This window comes from Micrasema longulum, unplaced genomic scaffold (genome assembly GCF_059751315.1).
Source record: "Micrasema longulum isolate JH-2025_06_02 unplaced genomic scaffold, ASM5975131v1 h1tg000054l, whole genome shotgun sequence".
NCBI classification, from domain to species: Eukaryota; Metazoa; Arthropoda; class Insecta; order Trichoptera; family Brachycentridae; genus Micrasema; species Micrasema longulum.
In genome coordinates, this window is record NW_028277261.1 from 164,215 (window position 1) to 179,421 (window position 15,207).

A 15,207-nucleotide genomic window follows, 5' to 3' on the forward strand; every position below is an offset into this window, starting at 1 on the left:
TCCTTCTCCAACATAGAAATCATAATAATTACATTTCCAATACTTTAACTCCTATATTCCACAAATTATTTTTAATGGTCTATGATGTATGTTTATCAAAACATGGCATTTGCAAAAAAATAAAATGGAAAATGAAGATACGAGGTTCGATGCGCCACTGGCATAGACAAGATATACTACAAATATGTTTTACTGTAATGCCACTGGCGCCGACTTTAAAAGTGCATAGAAAATTTCTTTACTTCAGAAATATTGCCACGTTGAAAGATATGGAATATTTTTTTTCTAAAAACAAATGTTTATCACGGGGGGTAAAATGTAATATTAAAAATTAACGTTTTTAATGGGGATGGTTGGGTTTTTGAGGAAGTGGCGATGAGAGAAAAATTAAGATGAGATTTGATCATCTCGGAGGCTGTGAAAAATCAAGTTCCGCGTTTGAGCATATGAATAGACGGAAGCTGTCTGTCTCTCCGCTAACTGAGAGAAAGCGGGAACATACGCCGAACGGAAACTTGAGATAAATTAGAAAAATCGCGTCTTCTTGGTGCCTCATCGGATATGTGGAATAGTAAGTTATTTCGCCATGTGTTCCCAATTTTATTCCCCATCATGATAATATAATCCTAATTAAAACTTAATGAATTTAAAGCCCAAAAGAAAATAAATAAAACTTAATTCTATTCTGAAAACGAGTAAATTGGAAGATAACTTAAAAAGCTTGAATGTTTTATGTACCTATGTGTATAATGTTATGTCATTCACAAGCTATACATGTTTCTTGTTTTGTAGTTTCGATTCTTAAGTAACAATCAAAAGTTAATTTATATAATAATGGCCAACAGTCCGAACCCAACCGACAGGTAATCCGTCAAAGAAAATTGAATACAACTGACCTGGGCAATCCCGAAGTCCTGGTCTGCATCCAATTCGTCTTCCTGGTCACTTCCTAGGAGATGGATTAACTGTTGACTCTGAATTTTAACACCTTCGCGATTATTTAGAAGATTTAAAAGGAGATTACAAAAACCCAGTGGCGTGCCCAATATGGCAAAATTTGCAAGATAATTTTTAATGTATTTCCGCCCGTGTGCAGGGACGGAAGACCAGGCGAGCCATCTATCGACGCCCATTAAAACTACGTATTTGATTAACTAATCAAATACGTTGTCCTTTTCGGTTGACTTCATCTTTTCTCAACAGATGTCACTGCCGTGACGAATTCGAACCGATGGCCATTACACTATGTTTATTTGACTAGAACATGATAATAATCTTAGAACTAGTAACAAACATGAGATAAAGAAAATACTTATAGATCTAGGTCCTTAACTAATGCAGTTCGTAATTGTCACTCTTCACTAATATTTTAATTTTAACACAATGGTGGTTTCACTTATGCGGAGAGATGACGGATGGTGGTCCGGATGCTGTGTTCAGACGAACACATGCTGGGCGATGTCCTGGGCGGGGATCTGCCATGGATAGAGCCTTGGGCGGCTCTCGGGATTCGGTCCCGTGGTGATGGTGACGGTGACAGCCTGGAAGACTGGCCGGCCGTGGGCTGGGCACGCGCGCTGGCGGTGCAGGAAACTGGCGTTCCTTTGGAGGACGATGGATGTCCTGGATGTGGAGGGACCTTCGCGGCTGGAAAGTGGCCTCCGATGACCCTCGTGGAGTAGTCGGATTCCACGAGGTTTGCTACGTAGCACTGGCTACCCGTACACTCACTTCACTTCAACTTCCACGACTCTCGACATTGTATCGTATAGCGATCGACGGTACGATCGCGTAGACTCGACTCGCTTCCCCGACTGTCGACTGACTCTTGGTCGACTCTCCTTCCCGACTCTTTTCCGACTCCTTTGTTCCTGGTTTTATAACTTGTGGTTCTATAATTTGAGTGTTCCTGGTTTTATAACACTCAAATTAGGAGCTCTCTCCTTCTCCCTCTCGCTTATTGCCTAAAACTCATTGTCTCTTTTCCACAACTTATTCATAAACACTTCGTCATATTTAGAACTAAAATATTATGTTCGGTAAATTATTTCTTATTAAACTAAATTATAATTAACTAAGATTAGAAAATGATAGCGCAAAAGTTAATAAAAGTTTAAGTTAACATGTGGCAAGTTGGAATAATCGGCGCGCGTACGAATGAAGATGTATGAAATTTGAAAAAGAAAAAGGTTTGTATGTAATACTAAGGAATTGATTTTGCGTTTTATTTTGTTATAAGTTTTTAAATTACAAATATTTTTTTAATGGCCATCGGTTTGTGAATTATTATTAAAAAAGGTTATGTTTTCCCCAGCGGAAAACATGGGTCAATATTTATTGTTAAAGTTATTATTTTCAATAGAAAGGGTTTTGGAATTCCGGGTAATTCGCCGCTTCGTCATTTGAATTTAACCCGAGGTCGTAATTGACATTAACAATGGACGAAATATTTGTGAATACCTAGTAACGGCTTGGGTAAATGGGGATTTATTTTAATGTATTTATTTGTAAAGGCGGTAATTAAAATGGGGTTCTTTTGAGCATTGGCTGGCATGAACTAAAAAGTTATATTTAAATGCATTATTGCTGAGAAACCCCAGATTAAAGAAAACAATAGAACGTATTGGAAAGTTATATTTAAATTCGTATTGAAATATTTTAAAACATCACCGCGTTTTTTTCCAATACAATAAAGGTTGATTTTATAATTTAAAACAAAAATATCGGGGACAAAAGGTTTTAATGCCTAAATATTTTAAACAAGTATGTTTAGCTCGTATCATGTTCTGTTTTGAATTGAAAGTTTTTATGTAGCAATTCTGAGTTTCGATAATTCTAACAATTACTGTTCATCATTATTTTATAAATTTAATTCTCTTATGTAATTTAAGTATCTACTTAAGTTTTAAAAACGTTTGTATGGCTGGATAAAATTATCATAAATAACTGTAAAATATTTTAATTAAAAAATAGTAGAGTTGTCATTCTTATTTTAATCTATGGGTTTCCCTAAAGTGAGGAGGCACGTAGATTTTGACATTTTTGGAATTAGCCCTTTGAAATTCCATTTTACATAAAATAATATATTTTTGTATTCATCGAGCTGTTCGGCGTTCCGCCGATAATAAATTGCCAAGATTGCTTCCTTAATTCAAAACATGCTGCCGAGGCGGCGTAAAGAACGGTCGGACTCTGCCGATTATTCGGACGCATCGTACGAGGACGAGAATCAAATAAATTCCGGCGATGTAAGTGCACTGATTTCATCGATAAATACTCGTTTCCCAGCTGTTTATTAAATTTGGTTTTTAATGGTGTTATAAGGTGTAGTGTTTGTGTGGTTAATTAGGTCGGAATGCGAGCCAATTGAACATAACAATGAGGTCATGATAGTGAGTTGTCAGTAAATTAGCGGCGATAATATTCCCGTGTGGTACATTTCCAGGAGGAGGACGGCGAGTCGGAGTACGGCTCCGCGGATAACAGCGGTTCGGACCTCTCGGAGAGAGAAAGCGGCGACGGTCAGGTGAGTGTTGGCGTTATTTTCGCTCGTTCCTAGCTCAGTCTACTTTCTTTACATTTTTTTTATTGCGCTGCCATTTCCCGCGTTTTTGCGCCGTAAATCTCGGTGTTTTACAAAAAAATGTGTGTACTGTTCGAGTCGGCATTAATTGTTTTAATAGTTGCTATTTATGCCGTTTACCACACATATATTGATAACCCTATGAAAGAACTGAAAGGCTTAAGAATGGGAGCACAAATGGGTGATTTAACTGTCAATTGTCTTTTGTATGCTGATGATGCCGTGCTTCTTGCCAACAACAAAGAAGAAATGCAACTCTTGGTAACAAAAGCCTACGATGCATGCGAGGGAAGCGATCTGCTGATGAATGTTGACAAATCAAATCTGACAGTTTTTGAAAGAAACTAATGTATGACCAAATGTGGAATCACTGTGAATGGGGTATACTAAAACAATTAGAGGAATTTTTGTATCTGGGAAGTATGTTTACTAGGGATGGAATGGCTGAGAAATATATTGGAAGGAGGGTGAGTGCCGGGAACAGAGTGAACGGTGCACTTAAATCCACCTTGGCAAATATTTTTTTGTCGCAAGAGGCTAAATTAGCAGTTCACAATGGAGTCCCGGTCCTGACCCTGATGTATGGGAACGAAGTATGGAATTGGAAAAATAATGATGAAAGTAGGTTAAACGCTGTCGAAATGCGATCCATCAGGCAAATGTGTGGTAAAACTATGTACGACGGATGCACAAATGTCGAGATCTGTATATTATGTAAGGCTGAGATAAGCATTATCGACTAAATCACGAAAGGAGCTCCGCTTCGGTTCGGACATGTAAAGCGAAAAATAATCGGGTTTTGGTCACGTGGCTAGTGTCTCGGACTCACGGATCGAAGGTCTGCGGTTCGAATCCTACTCTATCCCCAACTTGATTCCCATTTTCTAATAGTGAGTTATTTACAACTCGTTGAAAATGGCCCTCAAAATTATATATTCGGGTAAATCATAAGAACACAAATATTTATTTTTTAAAGATAATAAAAAAAGACAACCAAAGAACGGCTTAAAATATTTACACTGTGAATGTTGATGAGTGGCAGAAATAGAGAAAGACATGGTATGAACCAATCTAACAAATACTTGATGATGGACGTGTTAAAAGTCGGAAGAATCTGCGCGCGTGCATGAGAAGATAATTCTGAAATTATGATAAGCATTGGTTTGTATGTTCCTGATAATTACCTAAGACAGCGTCAGCATAGATTGTTTCATATTCCGATATTCAGGACCAACCTGCCTATGGTTATGCCTGTTGGAAGGGCTACCGCTATGCTGAACAACATCGCTCTGGATATTGATCTGTTCCATGTATCCGAAGGGGTTTTCCAGAGCAGGATTCTTCGACTACTTTGACATGAGTCTCTTTCGTGTATTTTTTAAATTTTTTTATAATATGTACGTATTGAATATATTTTTGTAATGTATATGTTATATTTAAAATAAATAAATTGAATTGAATGAATGTAGAGGAAGCGAGATCTGTATGCAAAGATAGAGTGAATAGGCGTTCTATCATTACGCTGTTTCTCTGTAAGGGTAGGCAGTTTGTTTGTTTGACCATAAATAAATATTTTTTATAAAGATCGAAGTGGTTAATGTATGAGCTACGCACCCATATGCCAGATAAAAAGAGTCGCTGAGGACCAGAATGATGGAAGTGCTAACTAATTTTAAATCAATAACCCGCCAAGCCTCTATTGTAGATGTAGAGGCTCGTCAGCAGGTGGGGAAAAAAGGATATGGAAGGAAGTTACGAAAAATATACCGCTGCACCCCGACCGATTGAGAAAAATCTTTCTTCGCCTTTTTTGCAACTGGCGAGAATCAAACGCGCAATGCCAGTTTCACTGTTGGCCGTCTGACCAACTGCGCCACGGCACCTGAATGATCATGATGATATACTTTTTAATTATTTGAATGATAATTATATCAAACTTATTGCAATACAGATCGCACACCTGATTACTTTCTTGAAATGTGGCATGTGTTAAGGCAAGTGCATTATCGACATGCATTATTCATGGCATTATTAGGCGTACATTAATAATTTCTACTTTGGAAACAGTTTATGCGAGACGGAGAAAGTTTAACAGCCATGACTGCTATTATTCATAATAAACGCATTGGATATATTTTTGGTTTGACTTTTTGAAAAGTTTTGACTTTTTAAATGAAAAGTTCCGCTTATTTTATATGATTGATTTCCAATAAATGAATTAGGGTGTAGAATCTCTATAAAATGGTATTTTTCGTTTTTGTTAAAATCCCGGCAGATATATTTTTATCATAAAAAATTCTCCAAATAAATAATAAATTAAATTTTATATTTGAAGCACTAACTTTGTGGTTATTCATTATAATAAAATAAATAAAACAGCTTTGTTTTAAACCACTATTTTTTTTATATTTTTTCCACCCACAGGTTTCAAAGCAAACAAGCTTCTTCGTCAAGGTTTACATAACTAATGAATTATTTCCTATTTTATTTTTATCATGTCAACTAAATACTACACGTGGACCCAATAAATCAAGTCTTTTTTCCTTACAAGGGTGGTAATTTGATATCGATATTTTCAAAGCTAGACAGGAGAGGTCTAAAAGAAATATTGTTTAACAATGTTTGATTATGTCCAAATGCTTGCAGACTGGCTGGATTTCCTCCCTAGGGAGTTGTTCATATTTAAATTCATTTCAACAGAGAGGGAAAAAAAATTTTGAGAAGGGAATATGGAAGTCTAGGCATTTACAGGGCTTATGACCTGTCATTGGCTGACAGGTCATAAGCCCTGTAAATGCCTAGACTTCCATATTCCCTTCTCAAAAATGTTTCCCTCTCTGTTGAAATGAATTGAAATATTGTTTGTTTGTTTGGTTTTTTTTTTTTTTTTTCTTATTATGAATCGCTTTTTTAATTTCTAAGTTGTCTAATTTTAATATTTTATTTTTGACATGAAGTACTTTTAATCCAGTGTCTTTATTGAAGTTTTGATTATTTTCTATCAGATGATTTGCGAATTCAGAAAAATTATTATTTAAGCATCTTAAGTGTTCTTTTACTCTAATATTAAAGTTTCTTTTAGTTTTTCCAATGTAGATTGAATCGCAATCATTACAATTTAATTGTAACGTGTAGTATTTAGTTGACATGATAAAAATAAAATAGGAAATGATTAATTAGTTACGTAAACCTTCACGAACTTGCTTTGAAACCGGTCTCTGGAAGAAAATAAAATTAGTGGTTAAAAACAAAGTTGTTTTATTTATTTTATTAAATTATAAATTATTTAAATTTGTTGTAACAGAGAGGGAAAACATTTTTTAGAAATCAATATGGAAGTCTAGGCTTTTACAGGGCTTATGACCTGTCATTGGTTGGTTTAAGCGGCCACTTCACATGCTGTGTAAAATTCACCATCCTGCCTATGTTTGAACATCCACATTTCCTCGACTCTTCCATCTGTTGACTTTAGTGAAGTAAATGAGCTAAAACCTTTATCATGCGGGTGAGAATCATCCGGCTGAACCAATTCACCCACTAGGCAACGCCTGAAAACAATTTTCCAATTTTTATACTTCTTCTTTTACCAGGTAGTTCATTTAACAATGTTTTGAGCATGTCCGAATGCTTGCAGACTGGTTGGATTCCTCCCTAGGGTTTAAACAAATTTAAATATGAAATCCCTAGGGAGGAAATCCAGCCAGTATATTTTATATTTTATTGAAATAAACGGCACTTAGTGCCTTTTACATATTAGTTACAAATACAATTAAATATACATACACGTAAGCATAATTATAAGTAATATAGAGCATTTTAAACAATATTATTAATCAACAAATCGAGAAAGTCTAAAAAAGATAAACTATATAAAAGAATAAAATATTACCAGTTATAGAATTATCGATAAAAAAAGATAATTTGGTATTAAAAATACTTTGATCCAGTTAAAAAAAAAAAAAACTAACTAAGAAAATTTTAAATAAAATTAAATGAAAAAAAAAATATATATATGTATAAAAATATATAATGATGTAAAAAAAATGATGAAGAGGAATATTTTGTACTTATAAATTAATTCAAGAAAAGAAACGAAAAAAGAGAAAAAAAAACGCTAATAAAGAAGTTTAAACAATTCTTAACAATAGTAACAAATAGTTACCTAGAACTATTACCAATGAAATACTTGAGTTTAAATCTGACCAGTATATTCATATATGTAAAAAACATCACTTACTGCCTCTTCAAAAACGTCGTGAAATAGCGGATATAATTTATTTTCTTAAAATTGCCTCTGGTTCAATTGACTGTCCTGAACTACTTTGCAAACTTTCTATCAATGTTCCTTCCAAAGTTTTAAGAAATAACCCTCTTGTTTCATCTAATTATAGGCAAAATTCATATTTATGGCGAACTTTTAATAATTTTAATGTAATAAATAAATCATTTAACATAGATTTATCTGAAAATAATCTTAATAACGTGCGGCGTTTGCTTTCGAAATAACTCGTAGTATTTTTTTATTTTCTTTTAAATTTACATTTAATTACTATTCATTTTATGTTCGAGAATCTTTTTTAACTTACTGTGATGCTACTTGTGAAAATCTGTAATTGGCTTATTTGTTATTTGTTTTGTTATATAAATATGAGATAATTATAGCTGTTGGTTATCCAAATAAATAAAATAAAATACATACAGGAGAAGAGCCGTTCTATATGTACTAAATTTCATGTGAAATGAGTCACCAACGTCCTGGTACTCATTGCCTAGAGAGTGAAGTCTATTGATGACTGCATTTTTACCATATGATCTCGAAGTATTGTTGCCACAGTATTGGTAGGTTTGCCGAGTTGTCCTTTTCGGTACATTAAAATTAATTAACGATAAAATTGCAGGGGTGTCAAACATAGAATGGATTATTTTATATAAATTTAATAAATCAGTTATAACACTGCTATCGCTTAGTCTTAATAATTTCAAAATAAACAGTAACAAATTATAATTTAAAAATTCAATACCAACACCTAATTTAAAATTAATAAATCGTAAAAACTTATTTTGGATCTTTTCAATACAATATTGGTGCCTAGAATAATGAGGAGCCCAGATTGTAGAGTTGTATGCATTTGGACATACTCAAAACATTGTTGTAATAAATGATTGTTTGTGTTCAGGCCACGCCCGGCTCGGGCCAGAAGAGTGAGAGAGTCGACGATGACGAAGACAGAAGAAACCCCCAGTACATCCCCAAGAGGGGGACGTTCTACGAGCACGATGACCGCACAGCCCCCGGGTAAACCACTCATTTCAAAACAATTTTGTCTCTGTCTGTTGATTTTGTGAAGTAATTTGCGGTGTCAATAAGTAATTAACATACACAGACAGCAAAACTAAAATAGGAAAATCTCGACTGCTAAACATGATGTACCTAATCAGTGCGTGTAAGTAAGGGTTGCTTATTAGAATGCGTGTCGTGTTGGTTTTATATTTTTGTGCAACAATTATAGTGAAGGTGTATAGTCATCATCACCAAAGTACTTTCGAAACGACCCAAATTTTTACCAGACACGGAGCTATGAGAAGTTATATATATAGGTTTAAATTAAGGAATGATGACTATTGTCCATTTCTTCACAGAGTATCGAACACCTGTTATTTCAGTGCCCATTTTTCTGTTTACAACGCCATAATCTTGAAGCAGAATGCAGATAAGATGGAATATCCTCAACAGATATCCACACTGTAGTTAAAAGTAGTTATCACGCGCCATTGTTCTTGAACTTTGCAACAATGGTGATTGGACTCATAAAGGTAATAAACCAAAATCAGTGATCGAACATCCCATTTCCAAGACAAACAAAAACTTATTTTTCCGAGTACCTTAGCCTTGTACATGACACGTATAGCTACTACTAAATACAGGGGTCTAAATATATATTAAAAAAAAAAACATATTTGTATATATATTTAAAAACACTTAGTTGAATGAATTCTGTTTGTAGATTGCTACACGGATGCGTTACTTTGTATTTATTTGCTATAAAATGTCATTTATATTAAATAAACTCCCTTATCTAACCATTTCTTGGTGTTATCAGGCACTGTGACTACATTATTTCGGGAGTAACATTGATATAGTATAAAAATAACAATGTATTTTAATTTGCCTCGTTATCTCAAAATTTCTTCCATTGAAGATTTTATAATGCAGTATTATTTAAATATGCAATAATAATAAAAATAATGGTTTTAATTTATGTCTACCGGTTTCGAGACGTACACGCCTCTTCGTCAGGACACTAACCACACCATCATGCAAATACTAAAATACACGTTCATCTTTATGGTAAAGATTTACAACAAAATACATAAATTACATGCAAAATTGCAAACACCACCACCTCCGAACATGCGCATAAAAAAATAGGTTCATAATATTTAGTGGCATGTTGGGAAATTGGTAGGAGGTTGGGAAGGGGAAGGGTTAGGAGGCGGAAATTCACCTAATTGGTTAATTTTTAAATAAAAAAGTGGACTATACTGAAAACATATTTGATTATTTAAAAAAAATAATATTAATCAATATATTTACATAAATAATACATGTTTTAAAGAAAAATTAATACATCTATAGTCCTTAAAATATAACTTGATTAGATTGACAGTTGTCAGCAAAAGTGAGGACATAACTTTATAGTTACGTCTAAGGAGTGATTTATATTGACGCATGAGAAATCGTTTGTGTCTGGCGTTTTAATTTATTTTTTTAATACAATGCTTGACATATAAATCAACATAATTATACAAAATCAGCTTTAAAATTCAAAAAAACCAAACCAAATCTAATTATTAACGACGTTCTTACAAGATTATATCATTTTGCAAAAATGTTAGAGATGAGACAAATTGATCAATGTAAATCGATTGAATAAAAAAATTATTTGTTTTATATTGTTCATGAAAAAAGTATAAATGTCTTATTTTTGTTGAATAATTGTCTTAAACACACTATAATAATAGGCTTGTTTTCGCGTTTTTATATCAATTTCCAGAAACAGAGTTTCATGTTTACATGAAAAAACTGATAAAATTGATTTGATCGGTACATGATCAGTTATTTCCCATCACTAGTGACATTAGTTTGGCAGCTGTAATTTTTATCAAGCTAAATTTTAAGGACTATAGTAAATGTTATAACTATAACTCTCCAAAAAAAGAGACTAGCGCTTGTGCTTGAAGAGTGACTTACTCTGTTATAGTTATTTATTTATTTAAATTTATATAATTTCGAATATGCGAGTACATGAGAAAAAAAAAAACAGAAAATAATAAAACAGTAATACTAATTAAAATAGAATACTCTTTTAACACGGGTGAAAAAAAAAATTCAAATCAACTTTGAATTTATTTATTATATTATTTTAAATAGTGTTTAGTTCATTGTGGAGATTATTGCAATTTTTGACACCTTTGAAGACAGTTATTTTGACCATGGCTTGTGTTTATTAGGGAAATATTATTTTTAAAACACCTCCATGTTTGAAATTTGTTGCAACAGGGGAAAAACATTTTTGAGAAGGGAATATGGAAGTCCAGCCATTTACAGGGCTTATGACCTGTCGTTTACTGGTTTAAGTGGCCACTTTACACACTATGTAATATTCACCATTCACCAAAAAACAACATGTATCTCTGTGTCTATTAAACTTATAAGAAATAGTCTTTCTACTACTGATTTTGTCGGTCTTTCCAAAAACAGTAATCGCGTCAATGGGACTTTTGCTTTTCACCCCCTCATATACGAAACAAGGATGTTTTACATAGAAAATAACACTGTATCCTGATTCACAATCGTTGACCTCTTTGCAGCGAGGAGGACGGGTCGACGGTGGCGGACGGCGAGCCCCCGACGGGGCGGAGCGAGGGGGCCGATGCGCCTCGGGGGGCCGGGGACAGTACGGGCCCAGCTCCCGGTGAAAAGAAACCCCGCCAGACCAGGGCCACGGCCCCCGATAGGTGGTCCCACGATAAGTTTAATGAAAATGACCAGGTAATTGTGTGGGTTTGTAAATTATAAATTATAACTAATTGTAGGCATAACGTACGCGTTGCCTCGAGTGCGTGCTGGTTCATCAAATGGCGGGGACTAGCGCCTGGACAGGCCATTTTCCCAGTGACCTCGGTGCACGCAGTTCAAATAATATAATGAACATTATAAAAGTGGTCTTTTGATGACCTCAACATATTTACAAAATTTCAATAAAAAGACAATTTTACTCTATATATATATATAGTTGGATAATTTATATAGCGCCATTTTTGTGAAAATCCCCTCAAGGGCGCTGTACAATTAATAAATATCCCAGTACGTCTTGCAGCTACAGAGCGCATGGACGGTTGGGATTCTAGTTCCTCGTTTTCAATTAAGATCAATAAAAAATTATAACAGATAGGAGCTAGATTACAGGACGTCTTGCAGCTACAGAGCGCATAGACAGTTAGAAATGTAGCCCCCATTTACACATTTTAAAAATTGACAAATAAATTTAGTGTATTAATGATACTAAAAAAAATAAAAATAATATGAATAATAAAAAGGAGTAAGATTACAATACGTCTTGCAGCTACTAAGCGCATAGACGATTGGAATTCTAGACCCCATTTATAAAATTTAGGTATTTTTAAGTTGGTATATGAAAGCTAGATAACCAATCATCGTGCAGCTACAAAGCGCATGGACGAGTGGAATTCTAGCAAAGTTAGAATGATATCAATAAATTTATAAAAAATAGAGCATAGTAGTAAGTTTGTTAAGTGTTCATGCCAAGAACTAAGCAATAAAAAACTAAATAAATAAAGCACTGTATCAACTCCATGGTTAACAAAGGGAGATAGATGTCCGAAGAGAATCTTTTGTAGACAGTAGGTAGATATCGTCACCATGTGGTCCACTAGGCTGCTGGAGAATTTCTGGAAACGCACGTGTGTAGCTCTGGTATTGCTAAGGTTCGACCCGAAAGCGAACCTTTGTCTTTATTGAGGGCCCAGCACTTAGCTAACAGATACCAGGGTTCTTAACTAGGGTTTCTACATTCTTGTGTCGGGGACAGTGGTGTTTTTTTGTTTTTTTTATTTTCTAAACATGTTTTTAAAAATTAAAAAAAATATTTATGTTCTGCAGGTCCCCAAAAGCAGCGAAGAGCTGATAGCCATCTACGGATATGATATTCGGGCTGAAGAGGGCCCTCCTAGAGCCTTCCGTCGTAGGAAATATGGGTAACACATTTTACATACAAACCTCATTGCCAAAGCGAGATTGTTAGCTTTAGAATATCACGAAGAAATTTCTATTTTCTTATTTTCCACAAATGTCACTCAAAACATATACTGTTGGCCACAGATGTCATCTCTTGAATTGAATTCTGTCATAAAAACAAACAAACCCTCCGACGTTTCCTCTACATGTCCATCTTCCAGTATTTGTTAGATTTGGTCGTGCCATGTCTTTCTCGGTCTTCCTCTATTTCTGCATCCATCAACATTCGCATTGTAAATATTCTTAGCCGTTCTTTCGCTGTCCATTCGTTCTACACGTGCAAACCAGCGCAGAGCTCCTTTCTTGATTTTGTCGGTAATGCTTGTCTCAGCCTTACATAACATTTGCGCATCTATCGTACATAGTTTTACCACACATTCGCCTGAGAGATCGCATTTCGACAGCATTCAGCCTACTTTCATCCCTGTTTTTCCAAGTCCACACTTCGCTCCCATACATCAGGGACGGGACCAGGACTCCGTTGTGAACTGCCAATTTTGCCTCTTGTGACAAACATTTATTTGCCAAGGTCGATTTAAGTTCACCGTTTACTCTGTTCCCGTCACCCTCCTTTCAATATCTTTCTCAGTCATTCCATCCCTAGTGAACATACTTCCCAGATACACAAATTCCTCTACTTGTTTTAGTATAACTCCATTCACAGTGATTTCACATTTAGTCATACTTTCATTTCTTTCAAAAACCATCACATTTGATTTATCGACATTCATCAAAATTATTACATAAACATATGTTTCAATAAACATCTTTACAACGCGCTTAATATATAAATATATGCAATATCTCGCAGCAGTCTCCTGCAATGGTCTCTTCCCTTAGACAAAAATTGTTTTTTAAAAACTTAAACTATTAATGAACTAACAAATTACAACAGGGATGGAGAATACCTTAAACAAGGGATTATGGAAGTCTAGGCATTTACAGTGTGTAAAGTGGCCACTTAAACTAGACAATGACAGGTCATAAGCCCTGTAAATGCCTAGACATCCATAATCCCTTATTTAAGGTATTCTCCATCCCTGTTGTAATTTGTTAATCTTAATGACTCCCGAGGGGGTGAAATCCAGTCTTTTGTCTACGAACATTTGGACAAACTCAAATATTATTAATGGACTGTTATATTCAATGTCCTCTCTCGTTGTGACACTAATAAATGTGTTGTTGACCATGGGTTTCTCGCCTTATTCAATATTCTTTCGCCTCTCGGCGACTCAAATAGGTTATGTTTGTATTTATTTATTTTTTAATTGACGGACTTATGCAGTCCATTCTAACGATGGTAAATCAGTTTCTTATAATAAATACAGGAACTAATAAAATAAAATAAAACTAAATAAAATTAAAGGTAGGACAAAAAAAAGTACTACCTCAAGACAAGATCTAATCTATCATAGTGATTTTTTAAATCCATCAAAACGTACACCAAAAAAGCCTAGATTTTGTCTCGAGTGTACAATGCGACACGATCGGGACATTGGTGCATGGGAGCCATAGTTAGTACTGTTTTGATCAAATGATCAAGGAACAGCACATTATTATTTCGCAAACGGCGGATTGGAACATTGAATGCCGCTTGTTCCAGTAACGATGGCACATCAATTAAGCCATTCAGCAAATTAAACATAAATATGGAGTCAATGTTATTTCTACGTTTTTGTAGACTTGAGATTTTTAACATGGATTCCATACAAACTATGGCCTAAATTCTCCAATGACCCGTCTTTGTCATATTGTTAACTCAAGACAAGATCTGGACTTTTTTGGTTTAAGTTTACAACGATTTAAACGAGCACTAAATAAATAGTCCAGATCTTGTCTCGATGTCCCTTATGTTTGTCAATGCTTCTTTCTTTTTTTAAAAATGTTTTAAACTATTCTTTTATTGTAATATTTAAACCTTATAAATTGTATACATGGACAATGTCCGTTAATAAATAAATAAATTTCTCCGTAAGCGTAGTCTCCCCTCTCGAGGCCGATCATCCGTGCTACTGTTCTTAGCGAAGAAGTATTTCTTAGTATTTGATCGTTTGCAGCCGGGGCCCGGCCAAATACACCCGCAACTGGGAGGACGAGCAGGCCTACAGCAGCAAGGGGACCCCGCGCACCGGCACCCCTCGCCCCCCGCAGGCCCCGCCCACCGGGGAGGACTTCCCCGCCCTCCAGGCGCACAACCAGCGGTAAGTGTTCGTCCAATATCAGTCACAGCCTCAGGCTGGAGACAACGAGATTGAATCTGAATCCACGGAAGCATTTCCCGAGCAATAGGGTCGTTGATGGTTGG

General features: G+C 35.0%; 1 protein-coding gene across 1 annotated transcript in view; it reads left to right on the top strand.

Moving 5' to 3' along the window:
* Positions 1-2,990: 2,990 nt before the first annotated feature.
* LOC148285152 (uncharacterized) overlaps positions 2,991-15,207 on the top strand; it is a 31,591-nt gene continuing 19,374 nt past the window's right edge. The window contains exons 1-6 of the mRNA XM_088229525.1: positions 2,991-3,248; positions 3,446-3,526; positions 8,761-8,879; positions 11,456-11,636; positions 12,768-12,862; positions 14,960-15,103. Of these exons, the coding sequence (XP_088085651.1) occupies positions 3,159-3,248; positions 3,446-3,526; positions 8,761-8,879; positions 11,456-11,636; positions 12,768-12,862; positions 14,960-15,103 (710 nt within the window). The 5' untranslated portion in view covers positions 2,991-3,158. The remainder of the gene's footprint in view (positions 3,249-3,445; positions 3,527-8,760; positions 8,880-11,455; positions 11,637-12,767; positions 12,863-14,959; positions 15,104-15,207) is intronic.